This window comes from Lithobates pipiens, unplaced genomic scaffold (genome assembly GCF_037356315.1).
Source record: "Lithobates pipiens isolate NorthernLeopardFrog02 unplaced genomic scaffold, aLitPip1_a1.2 Scaffold_18, whole genome shotgun sequence".
NCBI classification, from domain to species: Eukaryota; Metazoa; Chordata; class Amphibia; order Anura; family Ranidae; genus Lithobates; species Lithobates pipiens.
This window is the reverse complement of record NW_027507758.1, coordinates 270,530,075-270,548,605: the sequence shown is the minus strand read 5'-3', so window position 1 is coordinate 270,548,605 and position 18,531 is coordinate 270,530,075. Positions and strand designations below refer to the sequence as shown.

Below are 18,531 nucleotides of genomic sequence, written 5' to 3'. Positions count from 1 at the left end.
TTTCACGCCGAAAGTTATAATGCAGTGTATAGGACGTCGTATTTTTCGTCCCGTCGTACGTGCCGTTCACGTCATCGCGCACGGTTTCAGCAAACTGTTCGTCCGTCGTGTGTGGCCATGTCCGTCCATGCTAATTTTGAGCGGACTGTTTGCCGAAACTGTTTGACGGACAAAGTTGGGCGAACAGTCCGCGCGTGTGTACGCGGCCTAAAGAGAAATCCAATGCAGATCACTCTTCAGAGGGTACCATGCATGCGAATGAGCCCTAAGTCCCCTTGCAAAGTCCCACAAATACCAGTTGGTCTCAGCTGTGAAGTTTACCTAATGCAGCTTTCTGTGATGGTAGCATTGATGCTGCACTGCTCTTGAATATAGAGCAAAGTTATTAGTCTCATGTAGACTTTGCCTGCTTGCACTACTATAACACCCTCCTAGATAGGTGCTAGGTTAGGTAAATCTAGTTCTTAGCTCTCCTGTAATCAGTAGAGCTGTAGGCGATTGCTCTTGTCTGCTCTTGGTTTCACAGGCTTTGGGTTTGGCTGCTCCCCCCTGCCATCTGGATACCTCTGGAAGATAGCGAGCTGGATTAAGCAAATCACCAACTAAATATTTATGTTGTCTCAGCCAATCCCTGGGAGAGGATGCCCAGATGATGGGAGTGAGCATAAACAGTCTGAAGCCAGGAGCTGTGGGGTCTTTGCCCAGGAGGAGAGGATTCCAAACTAAAGGGCTGCTACTCTTTGGGGCAATACAGCTGTGTTTTATTTATTTGCTCATCAAGGTTCCGGCTTTACTAGCTGGGGGACTTATTCTACAGAACTTTGCTGGAGCTGATAGAGGGATTTCCTTTTCAGGATCTGGTCTGATGAGTTTATAGGAGAAATGTCTGGCTGATATTGGAAGGATGCATAAAACTATCCAGAGACATTTGTAAGCACAGATCGGTGTGTGAAATCCCAGTGACTGTGTGCTGCTGTGGTCCTGTAGCCTCATAGTCAGCTTGTACTAGAAGTGGATATTACTCATGTTGTAGCTCAGCCCATCATATGATGCAAGGAATGCACTAGGAATCTTTAGAAGGAAGATAGGTGTCCTCAAGTTTACTACTCAATGTTGCTGGAGTATCCCATGGTTACCCGTCGAAGTTCAAGTTTTCAATAAACATGAATAAAAGAACCTGATACCTCTAGACTGATCTTTGAGCAAGAAGAGTGACTGATACTTTTGCATGGCTGCTATTGCACTTATTGGCAAAAGAACACAGGACACAAAATCAGCTGCCCCTGTGGGGGTAGTACTACACTAAAATGGGGTTAAAACATATTGCAAGGTGCATAGTTATCAGTTCTGTCAGTGCTTACTCACCAGTCTGTAACTTGTCAATCAGCAGTTGACCACACCTCGTCCTGCCCACTACTTTTTAGATTGACAGCACTGGCCCTTTTGCTGAAGCCCTCCCACTACGAGCTGCAATGTCTGGGACACAAATGAAGGTAGGTTTGACCCAGTCAGGCAAGGCAAAGGAAGTTTTTTGTTTACTATGAAGCTTGTGTATTATATAGCAAGTGGATTTGATACTTGTTTAGATTGTCCTACATGAGCTTCACTATACAATCTGATTGTCTCTTCTAGATCTATTATCTAGTTTGTAGTGCAGGAGCTTGCTTGATTTGATACAAATTAATTGAATTGACTCATATTAGTTAGGTTTGGAAAATCTAAAGGTGATTGTCCAGATATTAAAACATTAGGTCATAGTGTATGGCCAGCATAAGTTGTATCTCACAAAAGTGAGCATACCCCTCACATTTTTGTAAATATTTTATTATATCTTTTTATGTGACAACACTGAAGAAATTACACTTTGCTACAATGTAAAGTAGTGAGTGTACAGCTTGTATAACTGTGTAAATTTGCTGTCCCCTCAAAATAACTAAACCGCTGGCAACAAATGTGAGCATACCCCTAAGTGAAAAATGTCCAAATTGAGACAAAGTGCCAATATTTTTTGTGGACACGTTATTTTCCAGCACTGCCTTAACCCTCTTGGGCATGGAGTTCACCAGAGCTTCACAGGTTGCCACTGGAGTCCTCTTCCACTCTTCCTTGACAGCATCACTGAGCTGGTGGATGTTAGAGACCTTGCTCTCCTCCACCTTCCATTTGAGTATGCCCCACAGTTGCTCAATAGGGTTTAGGTTTGGAGACATGCTTGGCCAGTCCATTACCTTTACCCTCAGATTCTTTAGTAAGGCAGTGGTGGTCTTGGAGATGTGTTTGGGGTCGTTATGATGTTGGAATACTGCCCTGCAGCCCAGTCTTCAAAGTGAGGGTATTATGCTCTGCTTCAGTATGTCAAAGTACATGTTGGCATGTATGGTTCCCTCAGGGATCTGTAGCTACCCAGTGCTGGCAGCACTCATGCAAACAATCCAGCATGTCACATGTATGGCATCAAGCTCACCTCTAATCGCGGTTCCACTCAAACCTCCCACTGCAATGAGTCCTGGGAAGACACCACCTATGTGGGCCTGGTAAGTCGCGTGGTCACGCCCTAAGGGCGTAACCACGTGACTTACCAGGCTCAGACTCACATAGGTGGCCAGGGTCACATAGGTGGCATTTTCCCAGGACTCATCGCGGAGGGAGGTTTGAGTGGAACCACAATCAGCAGTGAGCTTGATGCCATGCATGTGACATGCTGGATTGTTTACAATTTTCTAGTAAGCATAACTTGTACAAGAAGGGAATGTTTTTATTTCAATAAACAGTTTAACACTATGAAAAATATCCCCTTGTATCCTTACATGGTTTATTCACTGTATTACACTGGCCCTGCTAAGGAGAGCTAAAGTTCCCAGTAAGAGATGCTGCATCCTTAGGCCCCTTTCACACATGCGGACATTATGTCCATATTTCATCCATCCGTTTGCGGATGAAATACGGACATACATGCATTCCTATGGGACAGCGGGTGTCTGCGGATGAACATCCGCAGACACCCGATATCGTCCGCCTACGCTAGTGTTCGATTCTGCAGATGGAGGAAAATCCTATTTTTCTATCCATCTGCAGAGCGGATAGGATGAACACGGACCATCTGTCCATCCCCATAGTGGAGAGCGGAGAACTGACAGGGCGGTCCCTGCACGGCGGCTTATCCGCCGGCTCAGTGGGGACAATGGAGCGATCCCCGCTGAGCAAGCGGATCATCACGGGGCGGATCATTACTGATCCATCCCGTGTGAAAGTGGCCTTACGTTGTGGATGATTTTGTAGGCTCTGTTTACACTTACCTTTGGTAAGCATATACACAAAGGGGTGAGCATGCGTGGATTGGTGAAGGTGAAACAGCCAATGATTCAAGCATTCAGATTTTGCTTTCATCAGAAGCCTACTATAAAGTCTACTGGTGTCTTTGGCAGTTTATTGTATCTGAACTCTTTATAGGTGGAGAGGGCTGACTATACCACTCTATATTTATATCTATGTATAGTGAATTGCTGGACATTTCAGTGGACGCTTATTCTTGAAATCATGATTATATGAGAGTTCATTTTTTATTGGATTTCAATATTGCATCATAATGCCCTGTACACACGGTTGGAAATTCTGATGGAAAAAGTCAGATCGAATGTCCGACCGTGTGTATGGGGCATATGAGATATCATCAATTTTTTTTTTATGTTTTATTCATATCAAGTGCTGTTAATGCTTTGGTTTTATATTGGAGCGTATTTTAGTATTGATTGGGAATTTTTTTATAATAGCGGCTGTCAGTGCAAACAAATTATATTTCCATTTTTCAGCTCTAGGTTCAGGAGTACTCAGTATTTCTGATATTTTTTTTTTTATATATATTAATGGCTGTGTGTTGAGTTAATTTGAGGGGACAGCAAATTTACACTGTTATAAAAGCTGCACACTCACAACATTACATTGTAGCAAAGTGTAATTTCTTCAGATTTTTATATAAAAACATATAATAAAATATTTACAAAAATGTGAGGGGTGCACTCACTTTTGTGAGACACTGTACATATACCTTAATGATTAGTGATTGACAGCTAAAGGTTGTAATAAGAGTAAGGAAGTCAGAAACAGGAAGGGGAGGGGTCAGCAAGGACCAATTTAAAGAGGAATAAAAGGAGGAGGGTGTTCAGTCCATCCCAACTTTGTGATTCTACGTACGGTCCTTTTTTATATTATTTTGCCCTTCACCCATTCCCTAAGTCAGTGATTCTCAACCAGGGTTCCGTGGAACCATAGGGTTCCTTCAGAGGTTGCTAGGAGTTCCTTCAGCATTGGGAAATTTCTGCCTCTCAGATAAGTTTCCACTGACAACACTGATCTTTAAGGCTGTAAGGAGGTAATTCTTCCCAATGACCACAAGTGTAAGGACCATTCTTCCCACTGACCATCACACTCTTGTATCATGAGTATTAGATTTCTCATTTTTAGCAGGGGTTCCCCCGAGACTGGAGAACTATTTCAAGGGTTCCTCAGTGTTGAAAAGGTTGAGAAAGGCTGCCCTAAGTAGTGCCATCCCATTATTAGAAAGCCACAAGTGTGTAAACCCTTCTACTATACTGGTAGCAGCCTGCCAGATCCAATAGTCTGTCTTCTTTACCGATAACCATCTGAAAGGAAGGCATGCTGTTTATTGATAACTTTTATGCCTTTATCAGCAAACTGTTAGAGTTTTTGGCTCCATTCTTGTTCACAAAACATGTAAAGCGAAATGTAATAAAAAATCCAGTCACTGTACATCAAAACAAAAAACCCTCCAGCTTAGTTACTACATTCTTATAAAAGGTTAAATGGCATAACCTTAAAACTGTATAGAGTGGTTGAGAAGGGTGACTTAGGTCAGGGAAATAAAAACTTACTTTAGTAATATACTGTATAACAACAGAAAGACATTTCCTCAACCTAATAAAACACAAAATGGTCCTTACATCAAATCTGAGAAATGTCATATTTGCTAAATGTCACAAATTACTGTATCTGTGATTTCCACCAAATGTGTTTATTGGCTTTAGGCACATCCATCCCACAGCTATGGCATTAATAATAAATTTATATGCATACGCCATATGTCATATGGTCTGTAGTCATAGCAATATTATAATAACAGAAGGATTCTAGCTGGCGGTCATATCTGCTTTTAGTAACTTCTTCAATGCATACAAAAATAGGAGCACAAGTTTGGTACAGTAAAAAGCTTCACCAAAAAAAAAAAAAAATGTGACTTGAAGAGTTACCTAGAAGAACCTACTAAAGGTATGCATATAAAATGAAGGGAAAGGATTTGTCCCTCTAAAAGTATTTATGACATGCTTTCTAAGATCTTAACACTCTATTTTACAGAGACAACACATGTAAAGGTATTTTTGATCACGTTTTTTCTCTTCTACATTTTCCTGTTAAGTAGCACCATGTCCTGGGAAATTGTCAGTGTTGCAATTATTGACCTAGCAGAGCCCTTTGATGTACCTAGCCTTTGACTCAGCAACATGCTAGTCCCTGACTCAGCAGAACCCTTGCAATCATCACTGGCCCCATCACCGCAGTTTCCCTGGAGGTTTCCCTAGAAGTACACTGGTGCCTGCATTAACTCAGCGGGACATTAAAGTGGAAGTAAACCCATGGATAACAGTTAAAAAAAAGGCATGCCGGGAATGCTAACTGCACATTGGCTGTGCTCTCAGCCAAATTATCAAACCATCCAATGGCTGCTGTCATAACGAATCACATGTGCAGCACCATAGCAGTTGAAAATTAAGGCTCCGTTCACACAGGGGGCGACGCGAGGCGACACGACTTGCCGTGCCGCGACCTGACAAGTCGCCCCCGTTCTGTACTACGGAACCGTTCTAAGAGGAGCGACTCGAGTCGCTCCGACTTAGAAAAAAGGTTCCTGTACTACTTTTGGGCGACCTCGGGCGACTTGCATTGACTTCTATACAGAAGTCATTTGCAAGTCGCCGCTGAGGTCACGGCAGGTCGCGGCGAGGCAAGTCGTGTCGCCTCGCATCGCCCCCTGTGTGAACCGAGCCTAAACAGAGGCAAAGATGGCAGCTTCCTTGGCTGAAAACGATAGGGGAGTTTACTTCCACTTTAAAGTGTTTAGTCAGACATGTCAAATCCCCCGCAAGCCGCTGGAGTCTCCCGCATATGGCTGCGGGCTCCCGGACACCTGTAAGTGCAGGGTGAAGTCCTGGTTGGGTCTGTCACTCAGCCACAGACAGACAGAACAACCCGAGCGGCCGAATGGAGGATGGCTGCTCTGTCTGTGGCTGAGTTACAGGCGGATCCAAGGCGCTGCAAGCTGAGGCAGAGGGGGGACAGCCCATACTGCTGTCCCCAGCCTGCTTTGGCTGCTGCATGGGTACTTTGGGGTCGGTCCGGCCGATTTAGCAGGGAAGATGGTGGGGTGGGCGGAGCCAGAGAGAAGACTGTGATCTGCTGGCTGTAGCAATTAAAAAAATAAATCTTTCCCCTGTCAAGTGGACTCTTTCTTTACTTCTGGGTGCCACTGTGCAGTGATCTCCTGTGCGACTAATAAATGACAGTACTGGTCTGCCCAGCGGATTGATATAGAGGAGACCGGGACTGTCATGTACTTGTCACACAGGAGTCCGCTTGACAGGGGAAATTTTTTTTTCTTTTTCTTTTAATTGCTACAGCCTGCAGATCACAGAACCCAGCTCCAGCTGCCAGACTCCAGCCCCAGCAGCCAAACTCCAGGACCAACAGCCCAGCTCCAGCAGCTGGACCCTTGGCCCCAGCAGCCAGAACCCTGGCCCCAGCAATTGGCCCCAGCAGACATACCTCTGGCCCCAGCAGCCAGACTCCAGGACCAGCAGCCCAGCTCCAGCAGCCTAGACCCTTGGCCCCTGCAGCCAGACTCCAGCCCCTGCAGCCAGACTCCAGGACCAGCAGCCCAGCTCCAGCAGCCAGACCTTTGGCCCCAGCAGCCAGACCCTCGGCCCCAGCAGCCAGACTCCAGGACCAGCAGCCCAGCCCAAGCAGCCAGACCCTTGGCCCCAGCAGCCAGACTCCAGCCCCTGCAGCCATACTCCAGGACCAGCAGCCAAACCTTTGGCCTCAGCAGCCAGACCCTCGGCCCCAGCAGCCAGACCCCAGGACCAACAGCCCAGCCCCAGCAGCCAGACCCTTGGCCCCAGAAGCCAGGCCCTAGCAGCCAGACTCCAGGGCCAGTAGCCCAGCCTCAGCAGCTGTGTGATCATGCTGCATTCCATTGGGCACTGGTATTGCTGCATTTAATTGGCACTGATCAGGCTGCATTTAATTGGCTGCATTTTATTGGTGCGGCGCCGTCACAAAGCAGCACCTCCCTGAAATGAGTTTGAAACCTCCCTGAAATTAGTTTTTGCAGATTGGGATGTCTGTTTAGTTCACCTTTAAGAAAAAAACTTCCTATGCAGGTAGGGAGTGCTTTAACTGTGAGCTTTGACTAAAGTTGAAAAATGACCTTTATAAAATTGAAGGTCATTTACTTACCTCCTGAAGCCTGAGAAACTACTAGAGACAACGTAGCAACAGAAAAAAAAATGATTTGTAGAGTTTCTTGGAGTGTTTTTCCAGCAGAAACGCTCCTAAGCGCTACGTTTAAAAAAAAAAAAAAAATTATATATATATTTTAACCATTTCAATACAGGGCATTTTCACCCCCTTCCTGCCCAGACGAATTTTCTGCTTTCAGCGCTGTTAGACTTTGAATGAATACTAAATAGTGTAAAATACTTAATCCATGGAGATTAATGGTAATATTTAATGGTTATATTATCTCAATTTCTCTATATACTACATTTATAAGAGCTATAAGGAAAATGAGTATATCATGATATATATATATATATATATATATATATATATATATATATATATATATATATATATATATATAGGGTTTTATTTTGTTTTATTTCCTTGTGTTGATTATGTTATATTTCTTTATAGAGCTAAGATTTATATGAGAATTACTCATTGAAATGAATGCATGTGTATTACTTTTAAAACCTCTTGAGCTTCTATGTATCTTTATACCACACTGGTGTAATCCTTTAGGCTCTCATGTGCTTGTATGATGGAAACTTGAACTTGTTTTTCTGTTAACATATTTCAATAAAAACTATTGTAAAAGAAAAAAAAATTGCAACACCTGCCCTCTAAATACCATAAAATACTTAATCCATGGAGATTAATGGGAATATTTCATGGTCATATTATCTAAATTTCTCTCCATCCTACATTTATAAGAGTGACAGGGAAAATTAGTGATGTCATGCTACATATAATTATTATTTTTTTTGGTTTTATTTAGTTTTTTTTCCCTTACGTTGATTATGTTATATTTCTTTATAGAGCTAAGTTTTATATGAGAATTACTTATTGAAATGTATGCACGTGCATTACTTTTAAAACTTCTTGAGCTTCTAGATTCTTGTTTAGATAGATAACTATTAATTTACTGCATTGATCTGTCTTAATTTAATTATTAAGTAAATTATATGATGTCATATGCGACTAAAGATATAATTTCCTGTAATAAGAATATCTTAATTTTACAATGTCAATTTTTTCTCTTTACCACAGGACCCGGCGCATCACGGATCACGGTAAATGGCCGCTCATCACGGTCGTTTACCACGTGATCGCTTTGTCAAATGTTCCTCCCTCCCCCTCTCTGTACCGATCAGAACATGCATCTGCAGTGCCCACATTGCTGCTCACCGAAATTTAACCCCTCAATTCCCTGCCAAAACTCTGCATTACTCTGCAATACTCTGCATTACTGTGCAATACTCTGCATTACTCTGCAATACCCTGCAACACTCTGCAATACCCTGCAACACTCTACAATACCCTGCAACACTCTACAATACCCTGCAACACTCTGCAATACCCTGAAATACCCTGCAACACTCTGCAATGCTCTGCAACACCCGCCAATACCCTGCAACACTCTGCAACACCCGCCAATACCCTGCAACACTCTGCAATGCTCTGCAATGCCCGCCAATACCCTGCAACACTCTGCAACACCCGCCAATATCCTGCAATGCTCTGCAACGCAATACTCTGCAACGCCATACTCTGAGATACCCAGCCATAGTCGGTGATACCCTGCAATATCCAGCCATAGACATCCCCCCCTCCCGCCGCCCTCCGGTGCTTCTACCGACTCGCCAATACGATCAAAGCCAGAATCTTTTTTTTTTTTCAGGCTTCCCAGCTTAGAGGTGAGATGCGGGGTCTTATTCACCCTATATCTCACTGTAAAGAGGACCTGTCATGCCATATTCCTATTACAAGGGATGTTTACATTCCTTGTAATAGGAATAAAAGTGATTAAAAAATGTATTTTTGGGGAAAAAAATGTCAAACTAAAATAAATAAAGTAAAATGAACAATAAATATTTTTTTTTTAAAGCGCCCCTGTCCCCATGTGCTCGCATGCAGAAGCGAACGCATACGTAAGTCCCGCCCACATATGAAAACGGTGTTCAAACCACACATGTGAGGTATCGCTGCGAACGTTAGAGCGAGAGCAATAATTCTAGCCCTAGACCTCCTCTGTAACTCAAAACATATAACCAGTAAAAAAAAATTAAATCGTCGCCTATGGGGATTTTTAAGTAGCGACGTTTGGCGCCATTCCACGAGCGTGTGCAATTTTGAAGAGTGACATGTTAGGTATCTATTTGCTCAGCGTAACTTAATCTTTCACATTATGCAAAAATTGGGCTAACTTTACTGTGTTTTTTTTTTTAAGCACAAAACATTTTTTTTTCCAAAAAGAAGCATTCAAAAAATTGCTTTGCAAATACCGTGCGAGATAAAAAGTTGCAACGACCACCATTGTATCTCCAGGGTGTTTGCTAAAAAATATAATGATTTGGGATTCTATGTAATTTTCTAGCAAATAAATGATGATTTTTACATGTAGGAGAGAAATGTCAGAATTGTCCTGGGTGCTCCAGAACGCCTGATGGCGCTCCCTGCATGTTGGGCCTCTGTATGTGGCCACACTGTGTAAAAGTCTCACACATGTGGTATCACCGTACTCGGGAGTAATATCAGAATGTGTTTTGGGGTGTAATTTGTGGTATGCATATGCTGTGTGTGAGAAATAAACTGATAATATGACAATTTTGTGAAAAAAAACTAAAAACTAAAAAAAATCTTGATTTTGCAAAGAATTGTGGGAAAAAATGACAACTTCAAAAAACTCATCATGCCTCTTACTAAATACATTGGAATGTCTTCTTTCCAAAAAGGGGTCATTTGGGGGGTATTTGTACTTTTCTGGCATGTTAGGGTCTCAAGAATTGAAATAGGCCGTCAGTCCTTCAGGTGTGATCAATTTTCAGATATTGGCACCATAGCTTGTGGACTCTATAACTTTCACAAAGACCAAATAATATCCACCAATTTGTACTTATTTTTACCAAAGATATGTAGTAGTATAAATTTTGGCCAAAATTTATGAAGAAAAAATTACTAATCTGCTAAATTTTATAACAGAAACAAAGAAAAATTCATTTTTTTACAGAATTTTCTGTATTTTTTCTTTTATAGCACAAAAAATTAAAAACCGAGCGGTGATTAAATACCACCAAAAGAAAGCTCCATTTGTGTGAAAAAAAGGACAAAAATTTCATATAGGTCCAGTGTTGCATGACTGAGTAATTGTCATTCAAAATGTGAGAGCACCGAAAGCTGAAAATTGGTCTGGTTATTAAGGGTGTTTAAGTGCCCAGTGGTCAAGTGGTTAAAGAGCCGAGGACTCGGCTCTTTCCACAGATCAGGGTTGCATGGTGTCCTAGCAACACGGAGCCACGACCACCGCACTGCGCACCCCCGCAGGCGTGCGGGAGAGGCCATTCTGTCATTTGACGGTGGCCCAGCGCAAGAGCTGCATCGCTCCGCCGTATGACGGTGGGTGGGCGGCAAACAGTTAATGACTGAGCAGGGTGTTTTTGTTGGTTTTAAAAAAGTTTATAATTTCATAAGATTTGAAAGTGATAAAATAGGATGAATTATATATATTAAAAGATATATGTTGAAAAAAACAATAAATAAAACCGCTGCCATTTTCATCGAAATGGTGTCAATTTGGTCTTTATTGCATGTCTGGAGTTCAATACCGCCTGTGATCCCATAAAAAGTTGATTTTTACATGTAGGAAGGAAGTGTCAGAAATGGGCCGGATGGCTAGTGTGTATAAATGAAAAACGTGTTGGAAATGTGTCGGGGGGGAACGCATGGGCTGCCAATGAACTTGGCCTGAAGTACAAGAAATGGTTAGGATGTCAGGCACAGCTGTCCTGGGATAGAAGGGCGTATTGGGAGAAATATGGTAACCAGGGATCCCGTGTTGTTGATGTATGTGAGCTGTAGAGAGAGTATGGTAGCACCTGTATTGTCGCTCTGAGGCGGAGTAGTAGATACAATATGGTAACCAAGGAGCCCGTCATGTTGACGTATGCGAGCTGTAGAGGGAGTACGGTAGTGCCTCGCCTGTATTGTCGCTCTAAGGCGGAGTAGTAGCTACAATACGGTAACCAGGGAGCCCGTGTTGTTGATGTGTGTGAGCTGTAGAGGGAGTACGGTAGCACCTGTATTGTTGCTCTGTGGCAGAGTAGTAGATACAATACGATAACCAGGGAGCCTGTGTTGTTGACGTGTGTGAGCTGTAGAGGAAGTACGGTAGCGCCTGTATTCTCGCTCTGAGGCGGAGTAGTAGATACAATAAGGTAACCAGGGAGCCCGTCATGTTGACGTATGCGAGCTGTAGAGGGAGTACGGTAGCACCTCGCCTGTATTGTCTCTCTGAGGCGGAGTAGTAGCTACAATACGGTAACCAGGGAGCCCGTGTTGTTGATGTGTGTGAGCTGTAGAGGGAGTACGGTAGCGCCTGTATTTTTTTGCTTTGAGGCGGAGTAGTAGATACAATACGGTAACCAGGGAGCCTGTGTTGTTGACGTGTGTGAGCTGTAGAGGGAGTATGGTAGCGCCTGTATTGTCGCTCTGAGGCGGAGTAGTAGATACAATACGGTAACCAGGGAGCCCGTGTTGTTGACTTGTGTGAGCTGTAGAGGAAGTACGGTAGCGCCTGTATTGTCGCTCTGAGGCGGAGTAGTAGATACAATACGGTAACCAGGGAGCCCGTCATGTTGACGTATGCGAGCTGTAGAGGGGGTACGGTAGTGCCTGTATTGTCGCTCTGAGGCGGAGTAGTAGATACAATATGGTAACCAGGGAGCCTGTGTTGTTGACGTGTGTGAGCTGTAGAGGAAGTACGGTAGCGCCTGTATTGTCACTCTAAGGCAGAGTCGTAGATACAATACGGTAACCAGGGAGCCCGTCATGTTGACGTGTGCGAGCTGTAGAAGGAGTACGGTAGCGCCTGTATTGTCGCTCTGAATCGGAGTAGTAGATACAATACGGTAACCAGGGATCCCGTGTTGTTGACGTGTGTGAGCTGTAGAGGGAGTACGGTAGCGCCTGTATTGTCGCTCTGAGGCGGAGTAGTAGATACAATACGGTAACCAGGGAGCCCGTCATGTTGACGTATGCGAGCTGTAGAGGGAGTACGGTAGCACCTGAACTGTCGCTGTGAGGCGGAGTAGTAGACACAATACGGTAACAGCTGAAGAGACTGGTGGAGCAGGAAAGCAGTAGCAGTGTTGGCTTGCCCCCGCCTCTCTCTGCTCAGTGCTGTGGCCGCTTTGTAATGGTCGGGGGAGAGTAGAAGAGCCCCGGAGCCTCCACTTAGGGGCTATGCACGGGGGGACCTCCGCCTGCAGGAGGGAGAAGTGTGAGAGGACGGAGCCGTGTGGGTGTCAGAGCTGAGAGGGGGACAGGCCCCTGGAGGGACCCGGAAGTAGAAGACAACTAGGAGAAGTGTGTAGTTGTTGTGCTGTATGGGCAGACGGGCACCGGGGATGGGGGATCAGCATGACGAGCTGCAGCACACACAGCACATCGCCAGCAGTGAGGGGGAGGAGGAAGAAGAGGAGGAAGAAGAAGACGACGGGGGTTCAGAGAGGGGTGTGCGGGCAGACCCCTATCCTGGCACTGAGGTGCCCCAGGAACAGGTGGAGAATGCGGGCACCCCTCCAATAGAAGACAGAGGATCTGCGGGCCACAAGCCGAAGAAGAGATGCGGCGTCCTTTGCACTGTATACTGCGTGGAGAGTGACTTGTCCGGGGACATCCCTCCTATGTACACCGGGGAGACCCGCACTATGACCGAACCTCTTTCCCTCAGCTCCCTACCCCGGACCAATGGGGAGCTGCCCCTCAGTCCTGCCAGCCTGGAGCTGGAACTTGCCCCCTTCCTGATCAGCAGCCTGGGGGATGGCGGACACAAAGTCATGATGAGCTGCCGGGTGTGCTTGGAGGACAAGTCCATCAAACCTCTTCCCTGCTGCAAGAAAGGGGTCTGCGAGGAGTGTCTCAAGAGGTATCTCAGCTCCCAGGTAATGGTCTCTCACCTCTCTACATGGGACTTCAGATACTTTCACAATCCTGTATTATGTTATCCATCTATACTAAAGGCCTTCTTCACACTTGTGGCAAAAGTTAGAGGCTCTTCAGGCTGTATGGAGAAAATATTAATAAAAGTCAGCAGCTACAAATACTGTAGCTGCTGACATTTTAATTAAGGGACCCTTACCTGTCCAGGGATCCAGTGCCGGGATGGTTCTTCACCTATTTTCACGTCCCTTGCATGTTTACTTGGGAAAACAGTCTGTGACTCCTTACAGCTTCGTGATTGGGCCTACAGCCTTCTGGGACATGTCCTAGAAGGCTATGGGGGGGGTGCAAAATTCCGCACATGTAACCTAGACCAGGTGTCTACTCCAGTAGGAGTAGAAAATGTCCTGGCATCGATAAAGGTGCCCAGTGTTGGTGGGAGGAATAGTGAAGAAATGTCATGCAAGTGACTTGCTTGATGAAGGGGCCCTGCGTGGCACCGAAATGTTGCCGTATGTGTACCATGTGACCTTGAAATTAAAGCTTTGGACCCTTTTGAGAAATCCTTGGTGTGCTGATGACATTTCTTCAATGTTGTCTATGGGTTTCCAGCTTTTGGACATTGGTACATCGGTGGGAGCAATAGCGCCCCACCGTCGGTGACGGTGGGAGCAATAGTGTCCCAAGGCCTGGATAAAGGCAAGCAAAGTGTTTGGAGACCACTGAACCAAGACTATCCAAGTCAATGTGGGGGAATGGAGAGGCGGTGAAGTGCTACTTTAAGTTATGGCAGCTGGCCAAGCTGGGGCACAGTCACAGCAAAAATGACACCCCATGTTGGCATTTGACAGTGTACCTGCTCAAATGTGGCCACACACCAGCCACTCTGCTTGACATGTACACTTTAAAACAGAAGGTGACATATCGCCTGCCACTTGTCAACCGCCCTCTGAAAAAGCAATCCACTGCAGTAGTGTACTAGGTCCAGGAACACAGTACTTCTTAGGTTCCTGGTATCCAACCTGTGGCCTTTTGGTACTTGCTGTGGCCCATTAGTCAGTAGTAGGAACTTTGATTTGTAAAGGGACTGCACTGCAGTGGGCTCTAACAGTTTTGTGTAACACGTTTCTCAGTCTCTGACTGCATGTCCCAGACTCCAACCACTCCCTAAGGCTGGCCAAACAGTGTGAATTTCGGCTGGTCCTACAGGAACAGGCTGGGATTCGAACCATTAATGGGCAGGCTGAATGTACTAAGTTGATCGGTTCATCAACTTAGGTACAAACAGCCGGCCAGATTTGCTTGTGATCATTGCAAGCAGCTGCTAGTAATAATCACTGTCTTCTCATGATGGGGGAGCGTTTTCCCCCTCCTGCAGAAGACAGTGTCTCGGCAGGAGGGATTCACCTGTCAGTACTGGAAATAAATTTGCACTGTCTATGGGCTGCTTTTAGAATGTCGGCTGTCTTTTTCCTCTAGTAAAGCTTTGTAAATCTGTTAGATTTGTTATATATTTATTTTTTTAATTCAGCCTACCAATATTTTTTTTTGTTTAATAAATGTTTATTAAAGATAAACAACAAACATATACTGTTAAATCCACATACAGCACCCAGTCCCATAAACCAGGGGACAGGATTAGTAATTAGCATCAGAGCATCTTAGGGCAAACACAGTAAAGCAATAACGGAAGTGCCAGTGAAGAAAAACAAACAAAAAAAAACACAAAAACAAAACCGAAAAGCATTCAAGAGATAATGAGCAAAGTACACAGCTCTGATTCAAGGACCAGGTATCATGTTGTCTATCACAGAAACTGAGAGATAACAGAAAAAGGCAAGAGAGTGTAAAAAGGGGGGGGGGGGGGGGAAGAGAAGGAGAGGAGGGTCAAGGAGGGGAGAAAGAGGGTGGGGGTACGGTGGCTCGCGTGGTGGCATGTAGAAACTTAGTTTGCGCTGCTCAGTGGGGCTGCGCTAAGATATCTGCGTAAAATGTAGTGGAGGTAAATTCTTTCCAACAAGACCAAGTCAAGAGGGTTTTTTGCGAGGAATTCTTATTGGCATGAGTGATGTCCTCCATGAGGTAAACTGCCTCGATTTTACGCATCCAACTTTTCAGTGACGGAGTCTTTGATTGGCCCCACAGGGCAGGTATCAGTGCCTTAGCTGTGTTCAGCAGGTGTGGGATGATAGAGCGTTTGTATCGGCCCACAGGGTCTATAGTAGCATGAAAGAGAATGGCCCAGGGTTCATCGGGGAGGAGGGTGCCAGAAATACGTTGAATAATCTGGATGACATTCGACCAGAACGGCTTGATAACGGGGCATGACCACCATATGTGTGCATGAGTGGCCCGGAACCCACAATTCCTCCAGCATAACGGGGAGTTGTCAGGAAACATCCTGTGTAACTTCACAAGGGTGTAGTGCCATCTGGTGAGCAATTTGTAGTTAACCTCAGCTATTTGTGAGGCGATGGATGAGACCTGGGTTAGTTGTAGCACCTTCCGTTTTTGTAGGTCAGTGAGGTTGGTACCTAAATCTTTCTCCCATGAGGCCAGAAAGGACGGGAATGAGTTGTGGAGGAGACTATTGAGGGCCTTATAGAACAAAGAAATGCAATGCAAGGGAGGATCCTTGGGGTAAAACACCACCTCAATTTCATTTAAAGTCTCGGAGTCTCTCAGTGGTCGGGGCAGGGCCCGCAGGAAACACTGTAATTGAACGTACCTCCACTTGTCCAGGAATGTAATCGGCTTGGTGCCGAGTATTTCTGACAAAGGTTTAGGGGCATTGTTCCGGAGGACCTGGTGCAGCATCAGGGACCCATCCGAGGACCAGGCATGAAAGCCTGGATCTAGTAGACCCGGTAGAAAATATCGTTGGTGGAGAAGTGGCATTAGAGGGGAGTTGTAAGACCAGGAGAACCGCTTGTGTAAGTAGTCCCAAACAGCAAAGGTGGAGGAAGTGAGTGAGGAGGTTTCAGTACCAAGATGTCTGTGAACACGAGGGATCCACGGTGCAACTCTGAGGTCTGCCCCAGATAAAAAGTGTTCCATGGCCACCCACAGCTTGGTGTTAACCGCGTACTTCCAATTTGCTATCCTGGTGAGTATAATTGCATGGTAATACATCCTAAAGTTCGGTAGAGCCAGGCCCCCAGCATCTTTGGCACGGTATAAAACGTCCCTAGATACCCTGGGATGGCTGTTCCTCCAAACATAGCGGGAGATCATGGTCTGTAGTGTTGTAAAAAAACCTATGGGTACCCCCATGGGGATCATTTGGAATAGGAATAAGACTCTGGGCAATATGTTCATTTTAACAACGTTAACCCTCCCTAGCCAGGAGTGTGAAAGGTTCTTCCATTTTCTCAGGTCCTCTCTGATATTGTTGAGTAGTGGGAGGTAGTTATATCGAAAAAGGGAGTGAATATTTGGTGTAAGGTTGATTCCTAGATATTTCATATGACGCTGAACCCATGTAAAAGGGAAGAGGGGCCGCAGTAGATCTGCTTCCCGTCTGGGGAGATTAATGTTTAGAATTTCCGATTTCGAAAAGTTAATTTTAAAATTGGAGAGGGTTTGGTAGGTAGAGAGGGCCGACATCAGATTAGGCAGGGAAATATGGGGCTTCTGGACAAAAAATAAAATATCGTCAGCATACGCTGCATATTTATGGGTCGTGGGACCTACCTGAACCCCATGGATATTAATGTTATGCCTAATTGTGGACAGGAAGGGTTCGAGGGTGAGAGCAAATAGGAGCGGGGATAGGGGGCAGCCCTGTCTGGTCCCATTGTGCAGAGAGAATGAGTCACTCAGAGAGCCATTTATGCGGACACGCGCTGTAGGAGTGGAGTAAAGTGAGGTTATGCGGTAGAACATTTTAGGGCCAAGACCTAGGTGATGCAGGGTCGTCTTGAGGTAATCCCAGTCCACCCTATCGAATGCCTTTTCTGCATCCGTAGAAACAAGTAGGGTGGGCTGGGAGCACCGTCGGACATACTGAATCAGGGAAATTGTCCGGAGGGAATTATCCCTGGCTTCTCTACCAGGTATGAAGCCAGTCTGATCCTTGGAAATCCAGCTAGGTATTAGGGGAAGTAGCCGATTAGCCAGGACCTTGGAGTATAGCTTGACATCCACATTAAGGAGGGAGATCGGCCGGTAGCTGCTGCATGCTGTGGGGTCTTTACCTGGTTTAGGTATGACTGTTATGTGGGCCGCGAGAGATTCCGTGCGCAGACAGGAGTTGCGAGATATAGAATTGGCGTAAGCCGTGAGATGGGGGAGTAGGATATCACGAAACGTGTTGTAATAGCAGACAGTGTACCCATCAGGACCAGGGGCCTTTCCCGTGGGGGACGACTTCAGAGCCGCCCGGAATTCCTCTACCGTAAGGTCCTCTTCTAGGGCCTGAAGTGCGGAAGCAGGTAACACGGGCAGATTGGCCTCTCTTAAATATGCCTGTATGCGATTGCGTTTTTCCCCCGGAGCGTGCGAGGCCGTTGAGCCCTGTACATTATACAAATCAGCATAGTAATCGCGAAACGCCGCGGCTATGTGGGGAGTAGCATGCACCAAAGTGCCATTGGGAAGTTTTAGTTTGGGGATGAAAGACCTGGTTTGTGTCGCCTTGAGGGATCTTGCCAGTCTCCTCCCGGGTTTATTTCCCCACTCATACATAGACTGAGCGAGGCGTCGGAATTTCCTGTTTGTGTCTAGGTCAAGGAGGGTTTTCAATTCCTCCCGTTTCAGGGTGAGGGCTTGTAAATGAGCCATGTGTAGGGTAAGTTTATGCTGCTTGTCCAACTCTGCAATCTGACCAATGACCTGCTCAATCTGCCAACCACGCTCCCTCTTCTTCCTAGAGCCCAGTTCGATGAGTCGTCCCCGCATGGCAGCCTTGTGAGCTTCCCACACAACCGAGGGGGGGGACTCAGGAGAAGTATTTTCTGCGAAATACTGTTTCATGTGTGAGACTAACTCAGAAACGTCAGCCTCGGTAGAGAGGAGAGA

At 45.4% G+C, this 18,531-nt stretch overlaps 1 protein-coding gene across 1 annotated transcript in view; it reads left to right on the top strand.

Annotated features, from left to right (window-relative positions):
• Nucleotides 1-12,154: 12,154 nt before the first annotated feature.
• Nucleotides 12,155-18,531, top strand: part of RNF217 (ring finger protein 217) — a 129,718-nt gene continuing 123,341 nt past the window's right edge. The window contains exon 1 of the mRNA XM_077486953.1: nucleotides 12,155-13,514. Within this exon, the coding sequence (XP_077343079.1) occupies nucleotides 12,957-13,514 (558 nt within the window). The 5' untranslated portion in view covers nucleotides 12,155-12,956. The remainder of the gene's footprint in view (nucleotides 13,515-18,531) is intronic.